The sequence below is a fragment of the Ovis canadensis genome, chromosome 19 (genome assembly GCF_042477335.2).
Source record: "Ovis canadensis isolate MfBH-ARS-UI-01 breed Bighorn chromosome 19, ARS-UI_OviCan_v2, whole genome shotgun sequence".
Taxonomy (NCBI): Eukaryota; Metazoa; Chordata; class Mammalia; order Artiodactyla; family Bovidae; genus Ovis; species Ovis canadensis.
In genome coordinates, this window is record NC_091263.1 from 31,572,362 (window position 1) to 31,592,626 (window position 20,265).

Below are 20,265 nucleotides of genomic sequence, written 5' to 3' on the forward strand. Positions count from 1 at the left end.
CAGTCAGTTCACTGGTAAGAACGGCCATAAGAGCACAGACTTGGGGTGTTGTAAAATTTCATCAAGATAACCTACAAACAGGATTTAACATAGGGGATTATACACAGTCAATACTCAAAAAGTGTTCATTGGTATTATTTCCCTCTCCTGGGCATTCACACTAATGACCTCTTCTGTGTTGAGTCAGAGGTCAGTAAATGGTGCACTGTGCAAAACCTTTTGTCCATGGCTTTGAACCCACATGACTTCATGGTGTTAGAGATGAAGACACACTCTGTGAGGATGCAACTCACTGCAGATCACACAGTAAATGAGGGTGGTGGTCAGCCAGGTTCATCCTTCCCATATTACCTACTGCCTTCAAGGCCCTGGAAGCCAATCCCTCACCGAATGCAGGGCCTGCAGGTCACCTGTACCAGAACCAGACTGTCTGCTGAACTTTTAATAATAAAGATTACTTGGGAATTCCCTGGTGGTCCAATGGTTAGGAATCCCCATGCTTTCACTGCCGAGGGTGCAGGTTCAGTCCCCAGCCAGGGAACTAAGATCCCAGGGCATGGCCAAAAAACAAACAACAAAAAAGATTCCCCCCACCCCTTTTCCCAGCTTAATGAGGATCTCAGCAACTTCAAGTCCAACTTTCAGGCAGCCCTGGAAATCTGCATGAATAAACAGGCTCCCCAAGTGACTGGGGCCCATTCAGGCCTGAGGGCCACTGTTCCCACCTTAACAGCCTGTTGCTATGTGTTGCCATATCACTGGATACTCTCATGGCTCATGAATTAAGAGGCATATTCAAGTCTCCAATCTCTTCCTGCTTCCTATGTTCCTCCATCCCCCCCTATAAAAACCCCTTCTTCTAGCAAAAGGAAGGAAAGTGAGAACCTTCTAATTAACTCCACAAAGACAGCAACCAAATGATGCAAGAAAATAGCTGTTCAAAAAGACTTTGATTTCATTTTGTGATCTGTGTTAAAACTGCCTCATTTTCAGTGCAGGTGACCCCTCCTCCCCAGGAGATAAGAATGGAAAGTGGAGGTCTTTTGTGAAGTCTCAGCCTCCCCCAAAGCCCCAGGGAAACGCTACACAGTTCTGAGTTGACAGGAATCCTGGCAAAGACTAAGATGGGTGGGAGGCAGTGACAAGTGGGTCGGCAGACACCAGTCAGGAAGCTGGGGGTGGGAGAACCCCATCCTCGGTCCTGCTCAGCTTCAGGGCTGCCATGTGCGTGATGGTGAAGGGAAGTTTCCCCTCGACCTCGAAGCACCCCTTGGCTGGGCATGGCTTTGATTCCGCTCAGGTGAGAGAGGATCAGGAAGCTGTCGTGGGCTGGCTGCTTCATAAGGTGCTGCTGCTGGTGCCCCGGAGTCCAACGCCACGGACAAACTGCTCCAGCAGGCCACCGATGGCACCAGAGGGACTGGGGGCTGCTGCACGGAGCCCCACTGTGCTGCTATACGCAGCCAAGAAGGCTGAGCGCACCTCCTGTAGCCGGGTCTCCCGTTCACTCAGGGCTGTAAGTCTGTGGGGAGGGAGGGAAAGAGAGAATTAATGCATTATCCTGGGGCAGGATCCATCATCCTCATCCTTACGCCCCACTGCCTATCCTTCTGCATTTGCCAGTACAAGGCCAGCATCTGCCCCTGGCCATGTTGCCCTTGTGGTTCAGTCCTGTTCCCATCTCAAACTCTCCCTCAGGCTGCTGTTTCTACCTGGAGAGGCCAGAGCCCTCACCTTTAGTCACTGCAGTCCCCAGGGAAATGTCTAGGAAGGGGCTGGCTTTTCTAGCAGGATTTCCGTTCTGATTCTATCTGCTTTTCCTTTCCTGGCCTCTACAGGCACTTATCACAAGTCAAGAAGGGTAACAAAAAGTGTGAATTTCACATGAGGCTATCTGATAACCTGAAGGGTCAGTCATAGAAAATGGCTGAGGTACCAACCACACAACCTCTGGACTCAAAGTTGGCAGGAGGGATGGAATTAGGGAAAAAGTCACAGACCTACATGAGATGAGCCCTCATGTTCCTATCCACCTAAGCAGCAAAACCAGCCCTGAACACCAACTCCCTCCAAAACTTCCCCTAAGAGACCAACGCCTGGGTAATTCCTCCTGTGAATCTGCCAGAAGCAGCAGCAATATCCCCAATTCCCAAGCCCAAATGACTTGTACCTGGGGCCTGGGGAGCCCATGGAAGTATGAGGATAAATGACAGTCCAGGGCTTAAGTATGGAGGCAGCAGACCCAGGAAAAGCAGACTGGTGGGAGTGGGGGATGTGTATGTGTGCTTGTATGTGTGTGTGACAGAGAGAGAAATACCAGCAATAGCAGAAGTAGCAGCAGGTTCTAGGGTGAAGAAAAGTCAAATAACTGTAGCGGCAGCACAAAGAAATGAGGCTGGTCCTGGACTCCTGCAATACCATGAACAACTCCCAAGTCTCTCTTGGCATGTGGGAGAGATTCGTGGCCCTAGATCTTCTTTACTTCCTAATTAGTTTTCACATAGGCTGGAGACCATGTGTGCCTCTCTAGCTTTCCCTTAGAGCATATAACCAGGAGAAATTCAGAGTAGTAGTTCATATTCACAGGGACTATCTGAAGGTACATTCTCACTGCCCCCTATTTTGGGAGGCAGAAAGGGGAAAGATCACAACCTTTTTTAGAAACAAGATACCTGGAGCCCAGAGAGGATATGTGATCTGCTTGAGGACACAAGGTGGGCAGAGCTACTACAGTGTCATTCCCTCTCAAGACATGAGCTAGCAGGCTCACCGCAGTCAAGGGTTCAACCCCAAGACAGAACTTGTAAACCTAACAGCTGAGATTTGGATTCAATTTCTTTCAGACACCAAAGCCAAAGCACTGAACCAACATACTATGTGATCTCACCAGTCATCAACCTTGAGCCCATGCCCACCCTGCAATCTCAGAGGCCATGGGATCATGGAGAACCTAGCCCTCCTCTGGGAACCACCCAGAACCTGAGGAATGGCTAGGAGCACAGAGAACTACCTAAGGCATCAATTACAGGATCCAGGGCTGAAGCTGCCCATTTCAGTGGCTAATGCCAGGTAAGTGAGGGTGCTATTATGCAGGGGCAGAGATGTCAGCTTCCTCCAGCTCTAAATAGCAAGAGCCTACGGAAACACGAAGAGAACTATGTCTAATTTTTCTGAGATCTTATTTCTGGCTTCAGGGAGTGGCTATAGAGAAAGCTGTGCCAAGCCCTAGAGGCCTTTGAAGTCCTTGGGCTACTCCTGAGCTGCAAGGCCAGGGCTTGTGAGGACCATCCGGGAATCCCAAGGTCTGGCCCCTGCCTGCCCTAGGCAGAATCCGTCTCAGCTCCCAAAGGCAACCTGCCTCCAACTTGTCAGCACTGGAGGGTATGAGCTGATCCTGAAGGTGGCGACGACCATCCAGCACCTGAAGTTCATTCAGTCCATGTCGGGGGCAGTAGTGGGCAGGGAGTTGAAGGTCCTCAGGCAGCCACAGTCAAGAAGCAGATCCTGCTCCCCAGGCCACCGGAGGCTCCCTGCCATCTGACATCCGTCAAACAGCAGAGCAGGAAGGGGGCAGGGCAGCCTGAGAGGCAGCTGCTCAAGTAGATGTACTGCTTGAGTTGGAGGCCCAGTACTGGAGCCTTGGAGGGAGAGGAGTTTACAGGCGTGGGCTTTAGTATTCCCGTCCAATTTTCTTTCCTGACCAGAGGCAAAAGCAGATGACAAAAGGGGGCAGGGAACAGCAAGGAACCCTCGGTTCTGCTTGGGAGCACAGCCCTTGGGCTAACCCAGCTCCATTCTGGCTCTGTCTCCACCATACACCTACCTTCACTACCCCACTGTTCCGCTTTCAAAGGATTCTCATGTCAGGCAAAGCCTTGGACTGAAATAGCATCTTCTATAGTTAGAGTCCAGCCAGCTTTCCCTAAGGGTGTGCCCCAAGACATCCATGGATGGGTTTCCGAGGCCGGGGAGAGTGAACACATTCCAGCACCCTTCCTGAGCAGCCCATCAGCCCCCTTCACACCTCAGGGTGCAGGACCAGTGAGGTATACTTAGTGGAGACATTCAGGAGGGGCAGGGAGCCCAGGCCAGCTCCCTCGGGCCAGCTGCCACCTCATTCCTGGCCAGCACTCGACTGCTTGCCAGCTTCTGACACAGGCGGGGGAAGGGGCATCCTGTCTTCTCAAGCAAGACACTTACAGACAATTGTTAGGGAGCTCATCCGGGAAGCTGAAAGGGAGAGAGGAGTCTGTGTGCAGGACAGCCCGTTCCTGAATACTGCCACAGCCTGTTACCATCTGCCAGCTGCCAAAGTCTGTGGAGAGAGAGGATCCGGGCAGGGGATGGTCCACTGATCTGGGGCAAAGAGGAGAGAGAGGGGAGATGATGTAGTCAGTCATATGCCTGACAGGGGAGGCCCTGGAAGAGTCGGGGTTGGGGTAGGGCTATGGTGGCCCTGGGACCTGGCCACAGGGGCCTACTGGAAGAGCATCTGTAGAGTCAACCACTTTCTCCCAAAGTGCAAAAACTGCTGCACAGCTTATGACCAAGAAAGAAGAGTCAAGACCATAAGGGAGGCTTAGCTGTGAGGACAAATACTTCATGCAAAGATTTATAGGAACAAAAGAACAAGAGCAAAGCATGGTGACAAAGGTGAGCAAGCAACCAAAGCCAGGGACCAGCGCATGCCTGCTCTGCTTGACAAAACAAGCAAGATCTCAACAGCACCACAAGGAGGGGAGCAAGACTGAATGCTCCAGGAGCCAGCGAGGCAGGATCACCTCACACTCCTGGCACGGAGAATGGCAGGGTGGGCAACGCGGAGCCCAGGATCACTGAGGTTCTATCAAAGAGATGAGAGGAGTCTCCTGGGGATGGTGGACGTGGTGACATAGTTGGGTGCCCTGAGCCCCACCCTCTTCCTCTGCAGTGCCTTCCAGGAGCCAAAGTTTGTATTCACAAGCATCAACCCAGCAAACTCACTGTATGCCCAGAGGGGAGGGATGAATCTGGCAGCCAACTTGACAGCTTCATCAGACCTTTTTCAAATAGAGGTTTGCGGGATGCGGGGAAAGGAAAGCTGCACTGGGAATATACCACTGCCACCAGCTCCCCACTCACAGCCAAGCCTTCTCTGCTGTCTCTGGACAGTGGCCCAGCTGGTGGGGGAGGAGGGGAGGAGATGGGGAAACATCAAACAAGGCCCTTCCATCAGTGACACCAGGTCCCTGTCCCCAGAGGTATATCATGTTTGATGCCTGACCCTTTATCCTTTAATTCAAGAACAGCAGGTGTTCCTGAGGGACCCAGAAACAGAGCAGAAGCATGAATTGTGGTATAGGGAGTGGAGAACTGAAAAATGAACTGACCTTGGCCCACCCAGCTGGCTGGTGTAGAGGGCTCCTAGACTGAGGTGACAGCACCCCCGGGTCCCCAGGCCAGCTTTATCTGCAAGCAGTGGCCAAACTGAGTGCAGCTCTGGCCAGCGCTACATCTCTGCTGATCCTAAGCCATCTTCATCTTAGAGGCAGGGAAATGGCAGCCCGGGCAGAGGAAGACACTCGCCCAAGGCTCCAATACAGTCAGTGAGTACAAGAAGAGATTTTTATTTTTTAGAGCCAAGTTTGATTACAGATTTGTCATACAACAGAATCACCTTGAGACCAGGGAAAACAGATGGAATCTCCTGCAACAAAGACTTGCCATATTCCTTGCTCCTGGTCTACCCTGGAGGTGTGTGGAGGGCTGCCTGCCGGAAGCCCTGGCGATGATGGAGCAGGCTTCCTTCTTCCTAGGTGGAGATGCTTGGTGGCCAGATGCTGCATCTTTGGTGATCCTTAACCGTTTATACATCAAACAGCTGACTACATGTAAGAGCAAGCTGCAGGCCACAGTTGGGGGCCGGTCCTGTGCCTCCTCTGGGTCATGATGGGGTTCTCATGTTGGTGCAACCCCTCTTGAGGTCAGCCTGGCTCCACAAACCTCATCTATTGCTCCAAGTTTAAGATAGACATTCTTTTCCAGTTTTTGGGAAAACAGTTGTTAAACAGCAAAGTGTTGAGGGAATGAAACTAACATGAAGTAGAGGAGGCTGGGGAGGATGAGGGACTTCTAGAACAGGGAACGTGGTGGTTTCCACGTTCCTAACTCCACTCCCCAGGGCTATCACAGACTCACATTTCCAGTGGGAAAAAGACAGCCAGGTAGAATGTCCTTACAGACAGGTTCCTAGCAAGGGCTCCTGGTCTTCTAAGGCTGCCTTCCCTGTACTTGCCCTGTCCAGCAGGCAGCAGCACCAGGCAAGAGCCATGCTTGAAGCAGCCAGGGGACAGCTGTGGCATGGAGTAGGCAGCATAAATAGCAACAGGACGCATGATCCCAGGGGTCACAAAGTAATCTCAGCAAGCAGCCAACCATCTTCTGCATCTTTTCCAAGAGTTGAGTACACAGGCTCCAAATGAACCTTTCTATTTGAGGCTTTTGTCAAAGAAAGGGTTGCAAAGTAACATAACCACTGAGTTTCTGGGTTTGAGAGCAAGGAGCTGTATGAAGCACAGAGGTGCTCCTAAGTGCCAATTTAAATAAGCTGGCAAGAGGGGACACCCTAAAGATGACAGGAAACAGTCACCAGAAGGAAGAAACTGCACCTGCCAAGTGAAAGGAGGGAAAACCTTCAAGTTAGCCCCAGTGCACAGGTAATACAAGCAGCTTTAATAAGCCCCATGCCCTTCTGCCCTACACCTTAACTCAAGTACACACACAGCATCCACTTCCACCCATCTACCTACAGGACTGGAGGGGACATCGGGCCAAGCCATCCTCAAACTGGAAAATGGTAGAGCTGACAGTGCTTCTAAGGTCACCTCACTTAAACCCAAACTCATGAAGACAAAGATCACTATTCCTACTTTAACGATGGGATGAAAAAAATGAGCTCAGAAGGGAAGTGTTTGACCTCAGCAACAGCTAGGACAAGATTTATCAGATTTGAAAGATCATCAAGATTCCCCCAGCCTGGACTTCAAGCATTGCTATGTGTGTCTATGTGTGTGAACCAGGGACCTCTGCATTCATGCAGCAACCCAAGGAGAAGTTTTTTGAGGCTCCAAGTTTTCTCTTATCCATCTCAGTCTCAAGCTGGCAATGCCTTAACGCTCCTCACCACTCATCCCTGGTCTGGACCTGTAGCCCCAAGCGAGAACCCGTCAAACATGGGACAGGAACCGTGTGTGTCACAGAAAGCAACCTGGTTTTCCCACCTCATTAAACACAGCCGGGAACACAGCACATTGCTTGTAACAAGCAGTCAGTAGGTGGGGAAGGATGGGGGAGGGGCACCTATCTGGGCAGCAGAGTTGGTGCCTATGTTGTCACTCAGCTATTCAACCAGGCTGCTGGTTGTCACTCAGGCAAGTTCATCTGCTCTTCAGGAAGCTTGGCTTCCAGTTGGGCTCAGTGATAGCATCCTCCCACCCTAGGCATGTACAGTGCTAGCAATCCCCGGCCCCCGAGATGTCTGACCCTGGAGCAGAGACCAAGACCATACGGAGAGGGGCACCTTACTGACCAGGCCTCAGGGAGGCGTCCTGCCTCTTGCCAGCCCAGCCCTGCAGATGATGAGAGATTTAACAGTGGTCCAGAAACACAACTCAGAAGCTACTGTAGTGACAACTAAGGACACAAAAGGGCCACCAGTCTTGCCAGTGAGGGGTATGGGGTTGGGACTGGATAAGAATCAGCACCCCACAGAACCTTCTTACTAACCCGACACCTATTTCTTAACTTTGGACAAAGCTCCCCCAATTTCTCTGCCAGCAGTCCTACCTTAAAGGAGATATGCTAATATGGACATGGTGGGGGGTGGGTGGGGAGGAGAGGGTGGGATGGACTGAGAGACTAACACTGAAACACACACATCACCACGTGTGAAACAGGCAGCTAGTGGCAGGCTGCCGTTTCGCACAGGGAGCTCAGCCTGGTGTACACTCACAGCTGGCTCACACACGGCAGTATGGGAGAAACCAGCACAGCACTGCAAAGTAACTATCCTCCAATTAAAAACAAAAAAAAATTAATTAAAAAAAAGAGATACACTGGTAGAATTTAGGACTCTGCAGCATATGAAACCCAGAGAATTCATATTATTAGGGGAATTTCAGCTGTTACACATAGCTTTCCACACAGTTCCTCCTGCTGCATTAAAAAGCTGATTGGTTATTGTTACCTAAGAGTAGCAGGAAAGCTAATGACAGGATCCCTTAGGCACTTTAAGATAAGAAGGACTAAATTAATTTTCATGTTAATGGAGATATATAATTATAATTAGAATGCTCTAAATCAGAATCTAGTCTTTCAAGACCCCTGGCAAACAAGCATCCAATCAGGAACCCTATCTCCTAGCCCAGCCTGTAGCCAGTCCAGCCTGGCTACAAGCAAGCACTGCCAGAACAGCCCAGCAGAGCCATCAGAAACCACACAGCAGTCCACCCCATGCCTCTCCAAGGCCTTGTGCCCCATTTTGGACCAGTTATTCCAGCCTCCTCCACCAGGCCCCAGTTCACAGGGTCCCAAGTTCAGGAGGACACCCCCGATTCTCCTCAGCCTTCTGGACCATCCTGGACCAGCCATAGCATTTGAGCTCAGTGCAGGTGGATAACCACCGGGGAGAGAGGGAAATGACCACAAAATTGGAATGAATGTCAGGAAGAAGAAAATGATTAAGAGCTAAGGTGAGTGGTGGGGTGCTGCCTCAGTAGGGGAGCCCTGACAAGTGGACATTTAAGACCAGGAGGACCCAGGAGACTAGGGGAATCTTCTGGTTTCCTTCCTAGTTGTCCAGCAATGTTGCACAGGCAGAAAAGGAGGGATGGTGAACAGGAGCTCCAGCCTGCAAGAGGGTCACACTGTGCCACAGCAGCCCCAGAGCAGCCCTGAGGAAAGCTGACACGGACATGGGGCGGCACCAAGGATGTGAGCGAGCACAGCTAGGGGGCTTATCTGCTGGGTGCCACCTCTGCTCAGCTGCTTCCACCAACTCGTGGGGACAGAGGGGTTGTGGCCTTTGCTTACTAGACTCAGCTACAGCACTGGCCGACATGGCAGTGCTCGGAACTGAAGGGCTCACCTTTAGGTGACTCCTCTGGACAGTGCAGCTCCTACTCGCCTAGAGCTGACCCGCTCAGCCTGCGAGGGGAGGATGCTCTTCCCCACCTCCCTCCATTGTCTGTCTTTGCCCAGAAAGGAAAAACCAGACGATGGCGAAGGAAAGAGATTTTCCAAAGTTTCAGGTCTTTCCTTATACATTAAGTTTGCCACCTTTGGGCTCAGTTTCCTCTTTGGTAACATGTCTGCTACAAGGGAAGACCTGAAATTCTGGAAAACCTGACAAAGCTGGGCTTGACTCTGGAGTGGACTTTAACACTTATGATCTTTCTGCTAAAGGTCTTCTCTCCCTGGCATCTGTTAAGCGGACCTCTTCAGTCTCACACAGCTTTGTTCTTTCCAGATGAACCAGACATTCTCAAGGCTTTAGAAAACAAAATAAATCACAGGGTTTCTTCCCTGGCTATGACATCGAAGGTATGAGGTCAGTGAGGAAATCCTTTCCCCAAATGGCAGGCCATCCCTCAATCCTAAGCCTGCCCGGTGCTCAGCTTTAATCTCACCAGAGAAACATGATTTCTGCAGCACATTCCAGGCCCACCTGTCCGTCCTGGCTGAGTTGCTCTCCTGCTGGGTGTACAGTCTCGTGAGGTTTGCCCCAGCTACACACACCTAGCCTGACGCCCTACTGGCCATTCTCTTCCATGGCCCACCAATTCAGACAAGGAATGGGAGAACCAGAAGCAACTCAAGAGGATCCAGCACCATCTCTTTAATCAGAATGTGGCATTCACAGGGGCTGAGACCTAGCAAAGGCAGCAGGTGGTGGCAGCCCCAACTCCCTGCCCATCATATCGCAACTGCCCCACCTTCTCGACTCCCCATCGGCCAGGGCTTCAGGAAGGAGGAGTCTCAGACTGCTCCGTGAACCTGCTTTCACTCTGTACCTCCTAAAGTGGGGGAGCCTGCAAATCTGTCAATCCCCTCTGGTCTCCTGGATGTACCACCTACCAGGCCATGTGCCCTGGAATCCCACACTCCAGCCTTATCAAGAGGGAAGAACTTTGGAGCTCCTCACCTGGGCTTGGGGACCTCCAGGGGACTGCTACCCATCCTGAAAAAGTTGTCAGAATGGTTCGAAGACGAGGAGCTGGAGGACTTGGCTTCCACCAGTCCCTGGTGGGGAGGCAGGCGGTCCTCGGAGGGCTGTGGCCGGTTCCAGAGCATGCTCTGTGGAGAGGAGGAGTGGCTCTTCCTCCTGTGGTGTGAAGACAGGGCTGCTGGTGAAGGGCCACCTCAGGCCTACCCTCTGCTCACCTGAGCTGAGTCTCTGGGCCCAGTTTTTACTTCCACTGGAAAAATGCCACATGGGAGTGGGCACACCCAGCACTCCCCTGGGCTTAGCCATGGGCCGCGAGAGCTGGGTCTTCACAGAGGGACTATGCCATTCACACACACTGACCTACTGGCCTCAGTGCACATGCTGGGCAACAGATTCTGAACAAACAGTTTTAAGGACTGCCCCTCCCTCCAAGTGTTGTACAAAATCTCGAGCCCTTTGTCCAAGGAGAAAAGTCATCTGATTCTCAAAGGAGCTGAACCTCAAATGAGCTCCCGATCAGCAACCTTCATTTCATACTCAGTACTTTTTTCTTTTTCTAAGCTTGGCCTTACCTCCCAGGCAACTGATACAAGGGAGTGCCCCCATGAAGTTCCTTTAACACCCTCCCCTCACCCCACCCCGTCTGCCCAGCCCTGCAGCTTCTTCCTTTGTCCCACGGACAGCACTGGCCCTTGATGCTCTTGGGCCAGTGTGGCAGCATCCCTCCCCAGCCAGATGGCTGGCCTCTGAGGCCCAGTGGAGACAGCAGGGCAGGCAGCTGAGCTCTCAGGCCTACTGTTGGGGCCCCTTTGTTCCTGGGGCTCCCTGGAGCTGGAGCCCTGGCTGCCAGCTGTTAGCAAGCTCAGTGCCAGCCTGGCCCTCACCAAGCTGCCTGAGTCTGTGCTCCTGCCGGGACCAGCTCCACGGTCTCATAGGTGAAGCTCCCGGCGGCTCCTGGGGAACTCTCCATGACTAGAGAGAAGTCACTGCCAAGGCTGGTGGTGCTGCCACGGTCCTTCCGTCCTGAAAAGAGGCCAGGACCATCAGTTAGCACATTATCTTCTCCTATGAGGGATTCCCCACCTCCTCTATGCCATACGACCAGAGAGAGAAGATTCTAGAACAAACAATCCCTCTGTGGTCCATACTCAGAAAGATGCACAGAAGTTTGCTGGGGCCCATGACTCACTCAGCATGCAGATATCTTCCACGGTGAAGCCTGCATCCCGAGCTGGCAAACTCTTCCTCCTATAAACAGAAGCCAGAACAGTGAGCTCCAGATTGGACTGGGGGTATCCTTTGTCTCCGACTATGCTGCCCACCTGGAAAAGAAGCTCCAACTCAGTGGAAACTCATGGAGACAGGTCCTACCTAGCCTGTTGCAAAAGGCCAAGGCCCACTTCTGGGAGACCAGCAAAGCCTGCTTCCTGCCTGTCAGCATGGCCCCTCAGAGGCCAAGTCTGGCTCAACACATTACGGGCCTGGATTTGGAAGGTGAGGGAACACGGCACAGACACCAACCCTCACAGGGGTCCTAAAGCAATCACCAGGCCAAGACCCCTGTGTGTGCCAAACTGGGAGCAGACTCTGCTTTGTGGTGGGGGGCTGCACAGACACACCTCTGCAGCAACTCAGGGAGGAGAACTTTGGCCTCAGAGGTGATGGCAAGGGCAGCTTGGGGGTCTCCCCATCCCTTCCTCCAGCAACGAGCCCTGCACCCCTAGTCACAAGATGAGCCTCTTCATCCTCTGGCCCTCCCCAGTTATCCCTACCTGCCCTTAGAGAGAAGGCAGGGACGGAAGGCCAGCCTGCCCAGCATGCAGGGAAGCAAGGTGGGGAGAAGATGGCAAGCAAGACCACCTGCCCTAGCACGGCCCCTCCCAGTACACCTGCCTTCAGCAAGAGCAGGTCTCTCCTTACCTCTGTGTCTTCAGAGCAGAGAACTCCTCAGAGATGATATGCTTCAAAAAATTGAAGCAGAAGAAAAAAATCTAAGAAACAGACCAAAAAGCAGCACACATGAGAAGATAGTCTTCCCTAGGGAGAAGGATCTAGGTGGCTAGACTCCCAGGAGAGGGCAGCCAACGACCCTGGTCACCCCTGCCAGACAGCAGCCCCACTATGGGGACCCTGTCAGATATTCTGGTGTGGAAACAGAATGGGTGCTAGAGAGGGCGTAGCAGTTCGGGCAGGCATGCCGGGGCTGGGCAAGGAAGGAAGGGACTATGTTTCCTTCCTGAGAACACAAGACCATCTTCAAGTTCAACACATGTGTTCTCAAGCTACTGAAAAGGATGAAGACAACAGCCGCTTCTCCCCCTCAGTCTCTCCTGAGAATACCATGGAGAGAGGGTCACAGGGAAGGACAGCTGGCAGAGAGAGGATCTGGAGGCCTCAAGACACAGCAGGAACACCACGGAAGGGTAAGGAATCAGATTTCGTAGGGGAAATACCCAGAAACAGTTTGGTTCAGGCCCATAGATTGCACTGCTCAGAGACCAGGGTCAGGATGAAGTCTGAGGCAGGTCAAGGCAGGGGGAGGCCCTGAATTCTGGCCCCACATCCACATCCCCGTCTCTGTAGGCAAAGGCTCTCTTTCCTTCCAGCCAGCACCCACATCCATCGGGCCTCTGCAAAGTGCACACAATGCTCTGTCTCTGCAGTGATTCTGAAAGGTGTGGTCCATCCACCCCTCACTTGGGAGAAACACCTACAGAGTATCCCAGAGCCTGGTAAGATTTCCTCAAAAAGAGGAGGGAAGGAGCCAAGGTCAGTCCAGTTTGAAAACTTTGTTACATAATTTCTTTTTTTTTTGGCTTTGGGATTTTAGTTCTCTGACCAAGGATTGACACTAGGCCCTCAGCAACGAAGGCATGGAATCCTGAGCACAGAGTTCTAACCACTGGACTGCCAGGAAATTCCCTGTTACATAAAATGAAACAGATGTTTTCATTACACATTTCAGATTTTAATATGCTAATGCACTCGGAGAATCTCAAAGGCAAAGGAAGGGTACAGAATGCTGTTTAACAGGTCCTAGCCCTTTGCATGTTTTTAAAGTATGGGTAACTTGAGTGTGTGAACTAGGAGGTAGGGAAGGGGGTGCTAAGAGAAAAGCCCATCTTCTGCCTGCCCTCCTGGCTGAGGAGACCCTCTTGTTTATGCTGAGACATAGCCAGGGTTTGAACCCAGAACCCCCCTACCCAGTCTCTGAGGTGAAATCTGCTGGTGAGGGACAGCACGGTGGTGGGCAGGCAATAGGTCCTGCGGCATCGGCACCCGGCAAGTTTCAAAACGAGAGGCTGCAAGGGATTGTGTGTGCAGCTTTCCATGCCAAAGTCACCGCCTCTGACAGAGTTCACGGAGGCCTCTGAGGAACAGGCTTATGAGCTCTGCAGTTCTGGCAGATGCGATAAGTGCTCAGAAGAGATTTACAAGGGGAGAGGAGCAGCTGAGAGGGAGGAACAAAAGAAGAAGGCACAAGATAAGATCCCAGAAAGAGGCAGCCTCAGGAGGGGAGGAGGATGCTTCAGGAAAATGGGGGGTGGGGGTGTGGAGAGAGACAGCACTGCGTGCAACTCCCACGCTGGGCATCTGGACTCGTGCTCCTTGTGAGGCGGCAGGACGGACACCAGGAGACTCCAGGTTAATAACACTTTCCAAGATCACCCAGGTATAGGTGGCACGACTAGGGTTCACACTCAAGTCTGACTCTAGGTCTGCGTGTAGGGAAAACAGGGTGAAAAAAGAGGAACAAGGCGAAGGCTACCAAAAGGATGCTGTGTGGACAGGGCAGAGAGGAGGAAGGAGGGACAGTGCCCAGACAGGAAGGGACCCAGGGCCCCTGACTGGGCCTGGGCCAGTGGTGAGGGGCAGGCAGGCCTCTGCTTGCACGGACGGCCCCAGGGCTTAAAGTTGCCGAGTGGGTGTGATGAGGACAGAGGACAGGGAAGAGCTTCTGGGTTTCAGCTGTAAGGGTGAGGGGCACACGAACGACTTGTAAATTGCTCCCAAAGCTGAGTGCAGAAAACAAAGTCAGCCGTAAAAAGGATGGCAGAGAAAGAGGGGAGAAGGACTGACACAGGAAGGTCACAGGTAACTCCGTCCTGAGAGAGCGGGAGACTGAGGTGCAGCGTGGGGGGCTGCTGGGCTGGCTTTCTTCCTGCCACGCTGCCCAGCCCCAGCACACACCAGGCAAAGAGCTGCCCCCAAAGTGTGGACACCGAACAGACCATCATCCTGTCCCTCTTGGGAGTACAAGAGCCAGAGCTTGCGGAGCCCTGACACATGCTCGTGGACTGTGAGCAGTACCCACCTCCTCTCCTTTGCTGAGTCGATCTACCAACATGTGCCTGAAACAAGAAGGCAACAAGTCAAAGCCAGCAGCGTGCAGGCAGGAGGATGGGGAGAGCCCGTGGCACCGGCCCCACAGCCTCAGGGGGCCTGACCAGCGCCTCCCATCTTCCCAAGGGGGTGGGACTGTCTTCACCTTCGACCCTGTCACAGGAGCCCCCACACCCACGCACACACTTGGTTCCTGAGGCACTGCCCCCATCCCACGGCCTGCTGTCCGTCCCCCGAAGGCTCACCCAAAGAGGAACCAGTCGTAGGCCACTGTGAGGTAGAGGATTTCAGTGGGCTTCAGGGACGCGTGGATGAGCCCATCCTGGAAGAGACGTGTCCAGATCAGAGAGAGGCCCCCTCCTGGCCTCAAGGGCTGAACCACACCCATAGAACCCCGACAACCAGGCTGCCCCACAGCCCAGGAATATGGTCAAACTTTACATCTCCTGCTCTGGACACCTGAGGTCCCTCAGGCCAAATCCTCTCTGCTTCTGGGGATAGGCTCAGCGCTCCCCAAGAGTAGACCCTGGAAGGCCCTGAAGGCTCCCTGACCCTCAGCCCAGCCCATGTGTACTCACAGCCCACAAGGAAAGGCGCAGGAGAGAGATGAAGAGGGGGGTCCGGTCCCAGCCTGAGATACAGTGTACCAGCAGCCCGCTGTCGTCTACGCAGGACACAGGACAGGTGGCCCAGGAGAAAAGCAAACACAGGCTGATGAGAAGGGGATGTGTCACCACCCAGGTCTAGGGTGAGATCCAGTCTACCCCAGAACCACAGCCTAGCCCCAGGTGCAGGCATGGGATGTCCCACCAACCCCACCACAGTTTAAGGATGGGCACTTGACCCAAATGGAGACAATGAGTGTGAGCTCTGGGACAGAGACCGTGTCTCTCTTCTGGAGGATTCAAGGCGGCAGGAGACAAGTCTGAAATGACTGCTGGTTTTGAGCTAACTAAACAATGGATATGAGACAAGGAAAGACTGTTTCTGCTATTTGTCTCCTGGCTCTGCTCTTGGGGCTTCTTGGTTATATTGTTCAAGCAAGTGCAACCTCACACAAGTCCTGACTGATAAGGAGAAGTCAGTCAGACTGCCCCAGGACACTGGGCATCATGGGCTCATTCAACCAAAACAGTCAGACCAGCTGGAGCACCATCCAGAGAACAGGCCTGCCATGGGCTTGTGTGTGACCAAGAAGCAGCCAAGACTGACTTTCTCTCAACTTTCTGAATGGGAAGAGGCCACTGTAGCCCCACACAAAAGGCTGAGGTTCAAAGCTCAAAGGCCAGCTGAGCCAGTGTAGGACACCCTGTGTGTACTTCAGACTGTAGGAAGTTCATAATTTTGTTTTCTAGGGTTTTGAGAACATGGAATAAATTGGCCAATGATAAGCAAATCCCCATATCCTTCTCCCATAGAGCAAAAGGTTCCAATAATCACACACTGGTGCCGTCAAGACCTGGGAACACCCCGAACATCCACTGGCTTGAGGCAGGCTGAGGCAGACTCACCATCATTGTTAATTATGGAAAGCAGCAGTTTCAGGTAGTTTTGTGTTTGTTGCACCAGGTCCCAACTCTGTTGGAAAAGAAAAAAAGAAGGATTCCAGGAAAAGGTATTAACTCAGAATGGGAATTTATACAATATTTAAAAAATAAAAGACCAATAAAAGTTATTTTGGGACAAAAAGTATCCCAGGGTCATGGTCACAGGCCCAAACCCCAGATTCTCTGTGACTTCATTCCCCACATTTCCCTGCACCCTTTCCCACGGGCCCCTCCCTCAGTGTGTTCTCACCCAAAGTGAGAGCGAGGAAGGGGAGCCATGCAGAGGTCCGGGCAACCCACACCCCCACACCCACTAGCAATAGCTGGATATTAACCTCCTCTGTGTCCTGGGCTCCACGCACAGCTGTCCAGGGAGTTAACAGAAGTCAACAAAGAACCTCGAGCCTGTGGCCATTGTCATCAAACAGCAAGAGCTACTTCATCTGCCATCATATCATAGAAACTAAGGAAAATATCAGCCTTCTCATCAATCGCTTTTTTTACTGCTACTCACTATACTGTCTTTTGATGAATAACAAATGCAGTCTGGCAGACAAAACTTTTAAAACAGGAGACCCATGAGGTAGGAGATAAAAAAATAAGCAAAAGCTTATTAGAGATTGGAACCTCTGTTCTAGCCCAAGCAAAAGGTCTAAACCAGATGCTCTGAGAAACAGCCCACTTTGGAGTCTGGAACTCCATGGAGGGGCCTGACCCAGTTCTGTGGGCCCCGCCCCCCGAGCTGGGGACAGCCTCTCAACAAAACTACTTCTCAGTGTCTGGGCTGTGCAGAGAGGCTGCGGTGAATGCCGGCAAGAGTGCTCCCACAGGGAAGGTGAACACAGCACCTGTAATTGGAATGGTTTTCCCAGGAATTCAAAACAGGCTCATTTACCTGACCCTCCCACAGACCCTGGAGAGTCCTGACCCACTTTCAGTGGCTCCAGAGAAAGCTGCTGCAGCGCCACATTAATAAAGTTATTACCCATGGCAGCTTGGGGGTCTCTCTGCTTGTCTGGTTCAACGTGTCAGACACACCACTGTCCACAGACCTCCTCCTCACTGTGAGTCCCAGGGGAGAAAGAGCAGGAGAGGCAGGAGACTTGCGGCAGACGCTCGGGCTGCTTGGGTGGGTGGGGGGAGGGCCGCGGCAGCCAGGAGACGGCAGGGGGCCACCAAGGACGAGCCTGCAGGGGCCCCCAACCACAGCAGCTGTTTGAAGGGGACACCAATGACCAGGGAGTGGCAGCAGATGCTACTGGCCATGGCGCCTAGGACGGGGGCAGGAACCACAGCCTGGGGAGCACTGGGTTGGCGGAAGCCTGAGGTCACACAGCTAAGCTGAGCTGGGGTCTGGACCCAGGCCTGTGGTCAGTCACATGCTACACTGTGATGTCTATTTCCTCAGATACTAGAGTGAGGAAACGAATGTCTAACGAGAGTACAGAATGTGAAGAGGACCCTGGAAATGCATGAAAATCTACACTCATTTCTGATTCACTCCATGTGTGTCGTGAAAAAGCCTCCAGGTGCAAAGCCGAGTACCACATATCTGGCTTACATCTGTATGCCTGGAGTAGTCTCCCCTGCCTGGCAAACTCCTACTCATCCTTCAAAGGCCCAGCCCCATTATCTACATACAGAGTCTTCTGTAGCCACTGGCCAATAATCTTACTACGCAGATGACAATTATGTGTTGTCTCTTCTCCTAGACCAAGTCCAATGAGGGCTCTGCATCTATAAGGCTTAGTGCTTAGGGACTAGGAGGTACCCTTGGAAAGTTCCTTCACTGCCTGTTCATGGTCAGGGGTCTGTGTGAGGAGAAGCAGCCACTGGAAGGGGTCTTTGGGCACAGAATGAAAGAGCAGAGCTCTAGGAGATTCCATTTGGCTACTCAGAGGGCAGCACTGCTCCTCGCGCGCTGGGAACACTGCTGTGGACACCACTGTGGGCCTGGCCCTGGGTGTTCACAGCAGTGAACACAATAACCCCAGCTCTCGGGGCTGCAGGGAACAGAAGCCAAAGTGAACTGCTGCAGGCGTGCTGACTAAGATGCTGTGGTGTAAGATGCTGTGGAACCATGTAATGGGAGGTGAGCCTAGCCCGATCCTCGGGGACCATTAGGTAAGGCTTTTAAGAGATGGTGACATGCATGTGAGAAAAGGGTTTAAGGGAAGTACTCAGTATTTCTGGCACAGAGAACAGCATATGCAAAACCGGGGAGCATCTTCCCTAAGGAAGAAGAGAGGGAGGGGACAGCCAATGAGTCACCACAACAAGCTTGGGCCACGTGGAACTGGTGGGCCACGTGAGAGTCCTTGGACTTCTGAGGATAACAGGAAAAGTCAGATGGAATTTGGAAGGACGGCGTGACAATGACAATCTTGGCCTGTCACCTAAGTACTGCTCTCTGCCAGGCCCTGTTCACATGCTTTACGTTCCTTACTTCCAGCTGGCTGCCCCTCAGTGCGGCCCCACTCTCAGCCATTAGATGATGGTAGCCTGTATTAGGCCAGTGACATGAGACGGAAGCAGGAAGGACTGGAGAAAATCCCTGGGGCAGAGACTTAGAGAACTGACGGGAACTAGCCATCAATGTGAGGGATAAGAGCCACCATCTCCAACATTCTGAGTTTGAGCATCTGGGTAAATGGTAGAGGGCCTGGGGGTGCTCCGGGTTTTGACAATTCCATTTTGGGCAGCTTTTCAGGTGTCCACATGACTGGACACTTGGGAAAGACTGTAGGTGCGGATCGCCTAGTGAGGCCTGGGTGGCCTGGCAGAGGGTAAAGGGAGTGGTGATGGGTGGACCTGGGAGCTGAAGAGTCAGCACAGGGGCTGAAAGGACCTGGCTGAGGAAGAGGATGGCAAAGCGCAGTGAGGCCAACTGGCTGAGCAACACCAGAGAGCAGGCAGAGCTGGGGGAAGCCCTGCCCCCTACCCTCGTGCCTGGGGCTTTATGAGTGCTCACTCCCGAGTTAGTAAGCCAGGAGTCGCCCCCAATCATCATCACTAAATTGGTCCGGCATTTCCATTAACAGGACACTTTCATGCAGTGATCATATCTGAACCTCGCCACAACTCTGTAACAGGTGCTGTCAATTCTGCTTTCAGAGGGAAGTGAGGTCACTTGCTCAAGGTCACAGAGCCCCTTGAGAACAGCCAAAGGAGCTCACACTCAGGGCCTCTATTCACTAAACACAACTCCACATACAAGGGACCCTTCCCAGAAAGACAAACTTTCTTGGCAGCATCAATACTGTCAACATAGTAGACAGCATTGATGTACAGTTATAGGGAATTTGGTGAGGAAATGGTTCTCAGATTTGTATGCACAAGGGCAAAGAACGGTGCCAGCAGAGAGAGCGGTGGTGGCTAGGTGGGGCCTACTCGAGGCCTCTGCACACAGCAGATTCAGGAGGAGGCCTGCCGCTTTCTCTGGCCATGCCACCTGTCTAGGGACAGACTAGGGCCTGACAGTAGGGAACAAGGCTCCTCAGCTTGTTCCATCTTTCTGAGACACAACAAACAACCTATCGGCTCTCCTTCTGAAGTCGCCTCTCTTGCAAAAACACCTACACAGAGAAGACCCAACACCCCTATAACTGGCTCATGCCAATAGTTATGGAGCATCTGCCTTGCATCCGGGGGCACATATATAAGAAAAAAACAGGGTAAGCATGGCCTCTGCCTTTACAGACCATCTGCTACCAGGATAACAAAGTCCAAGGTGATATGGAACACAGAGCTGCATAACAGCGGGGGCTGGGCCTCTGGGAGAGGGAGATCTCAAGCCTGAATGGGAACTGTCCAGACCCGGGAGCAGATGAAAAGAGGACTGAAGCAGGATGTTTTCTGGGTACTCAGTGGCTCAGCCTTCTGGCTCCAGGCCATTTTCAGTTCTAGGATGCACAAGCCGTGGTTCCCCATCCTCCTGGTGTTCGGTCTACAGAAGATGGGGAAGCAGCTCTATTATAAATCAGTAACTAGAGCTCAGTGGAAAACTCCAAGAGAGACAAGCCCAGGGATTAATGGGAATGTAACGCAAGCATCCAACTCCCCAGGGATGGGGACAGGAGGCACATCAGGCAAGTCTTCTTGGAACGGACACTCAAGCCAAATCCTGAAGGTACGGTGTCAGCCAGACAAAAGGAGCGTGGGGGAGGGGGC

At 52.5% G+C, this 20,265-nt stretch overlaps 1 protein-coding gene across 10 annotated transcripts in view; it reads right to left on the reverse strand.

Annotated features, from left to right (window-relative positions):
• Positions 1 to 931: 931 nt before the first annotated feature.
• The window catches only part of MTMR14 (myotubularin related protein 14), a 44,047-nt gene continuing 24,713 nt past the window's right edge, over positions 932 to 20,265 (reverse strand). For 4 of the 10 annotated variants that reach the window (XM_069562021.1, XM_069562025.1, XM_069562027.1 and 1 more), the window contains 10 exons: positions 16,060 to 16,126; positions 15,127 to 15,212; positions 14,794 to 14,870; positions 14,520 to 14,556; positions 12,125 to 12,195; positions 11,394 to 11,452; positions 11,089 to 11,227; positions 10,181 to 10,360; positions 4,201 to 4,356; positions 932 to 1,522 (listed from right to left, as the gene is read on the reverse strand). In XM_069562021.1, the coding sequence (XP_069418122.1) occupies positions 1,339 to 1,522; positions 4,201 to 4,356; positions 10,181 to 10,360; positions 11,089 to 11,227; positions 11,394 to 11,452; positions 12,125 to 12,195; positions 14,520 to 14,556; positions 14,794 to 14,870; positions 15,127 to 15,212; positions 16,060 to 16,126 (1,056 nt within the window). In that variant the 3' untranslated portion in view covers positions 932 to 1,338. The remainder of the gene's footprint in view (positions 1,523 to 4,200; positions 4,357 to 10,180; positions 10,361 to 11,088; positions 11,228 to 11,393; positions 11,453 to 12,124; positions 12,196 to 14,519; positions 14,557 to 14,793; positions 14,871 to 15,126; positions 15,213 to 16,059; positions 16,127 to 20,265) is intronic. The other 6 variants (XM_069562026.1, XM_069562022.1, XM_069562029.1 and 3 more) reach the window with 3 other exon arrangements.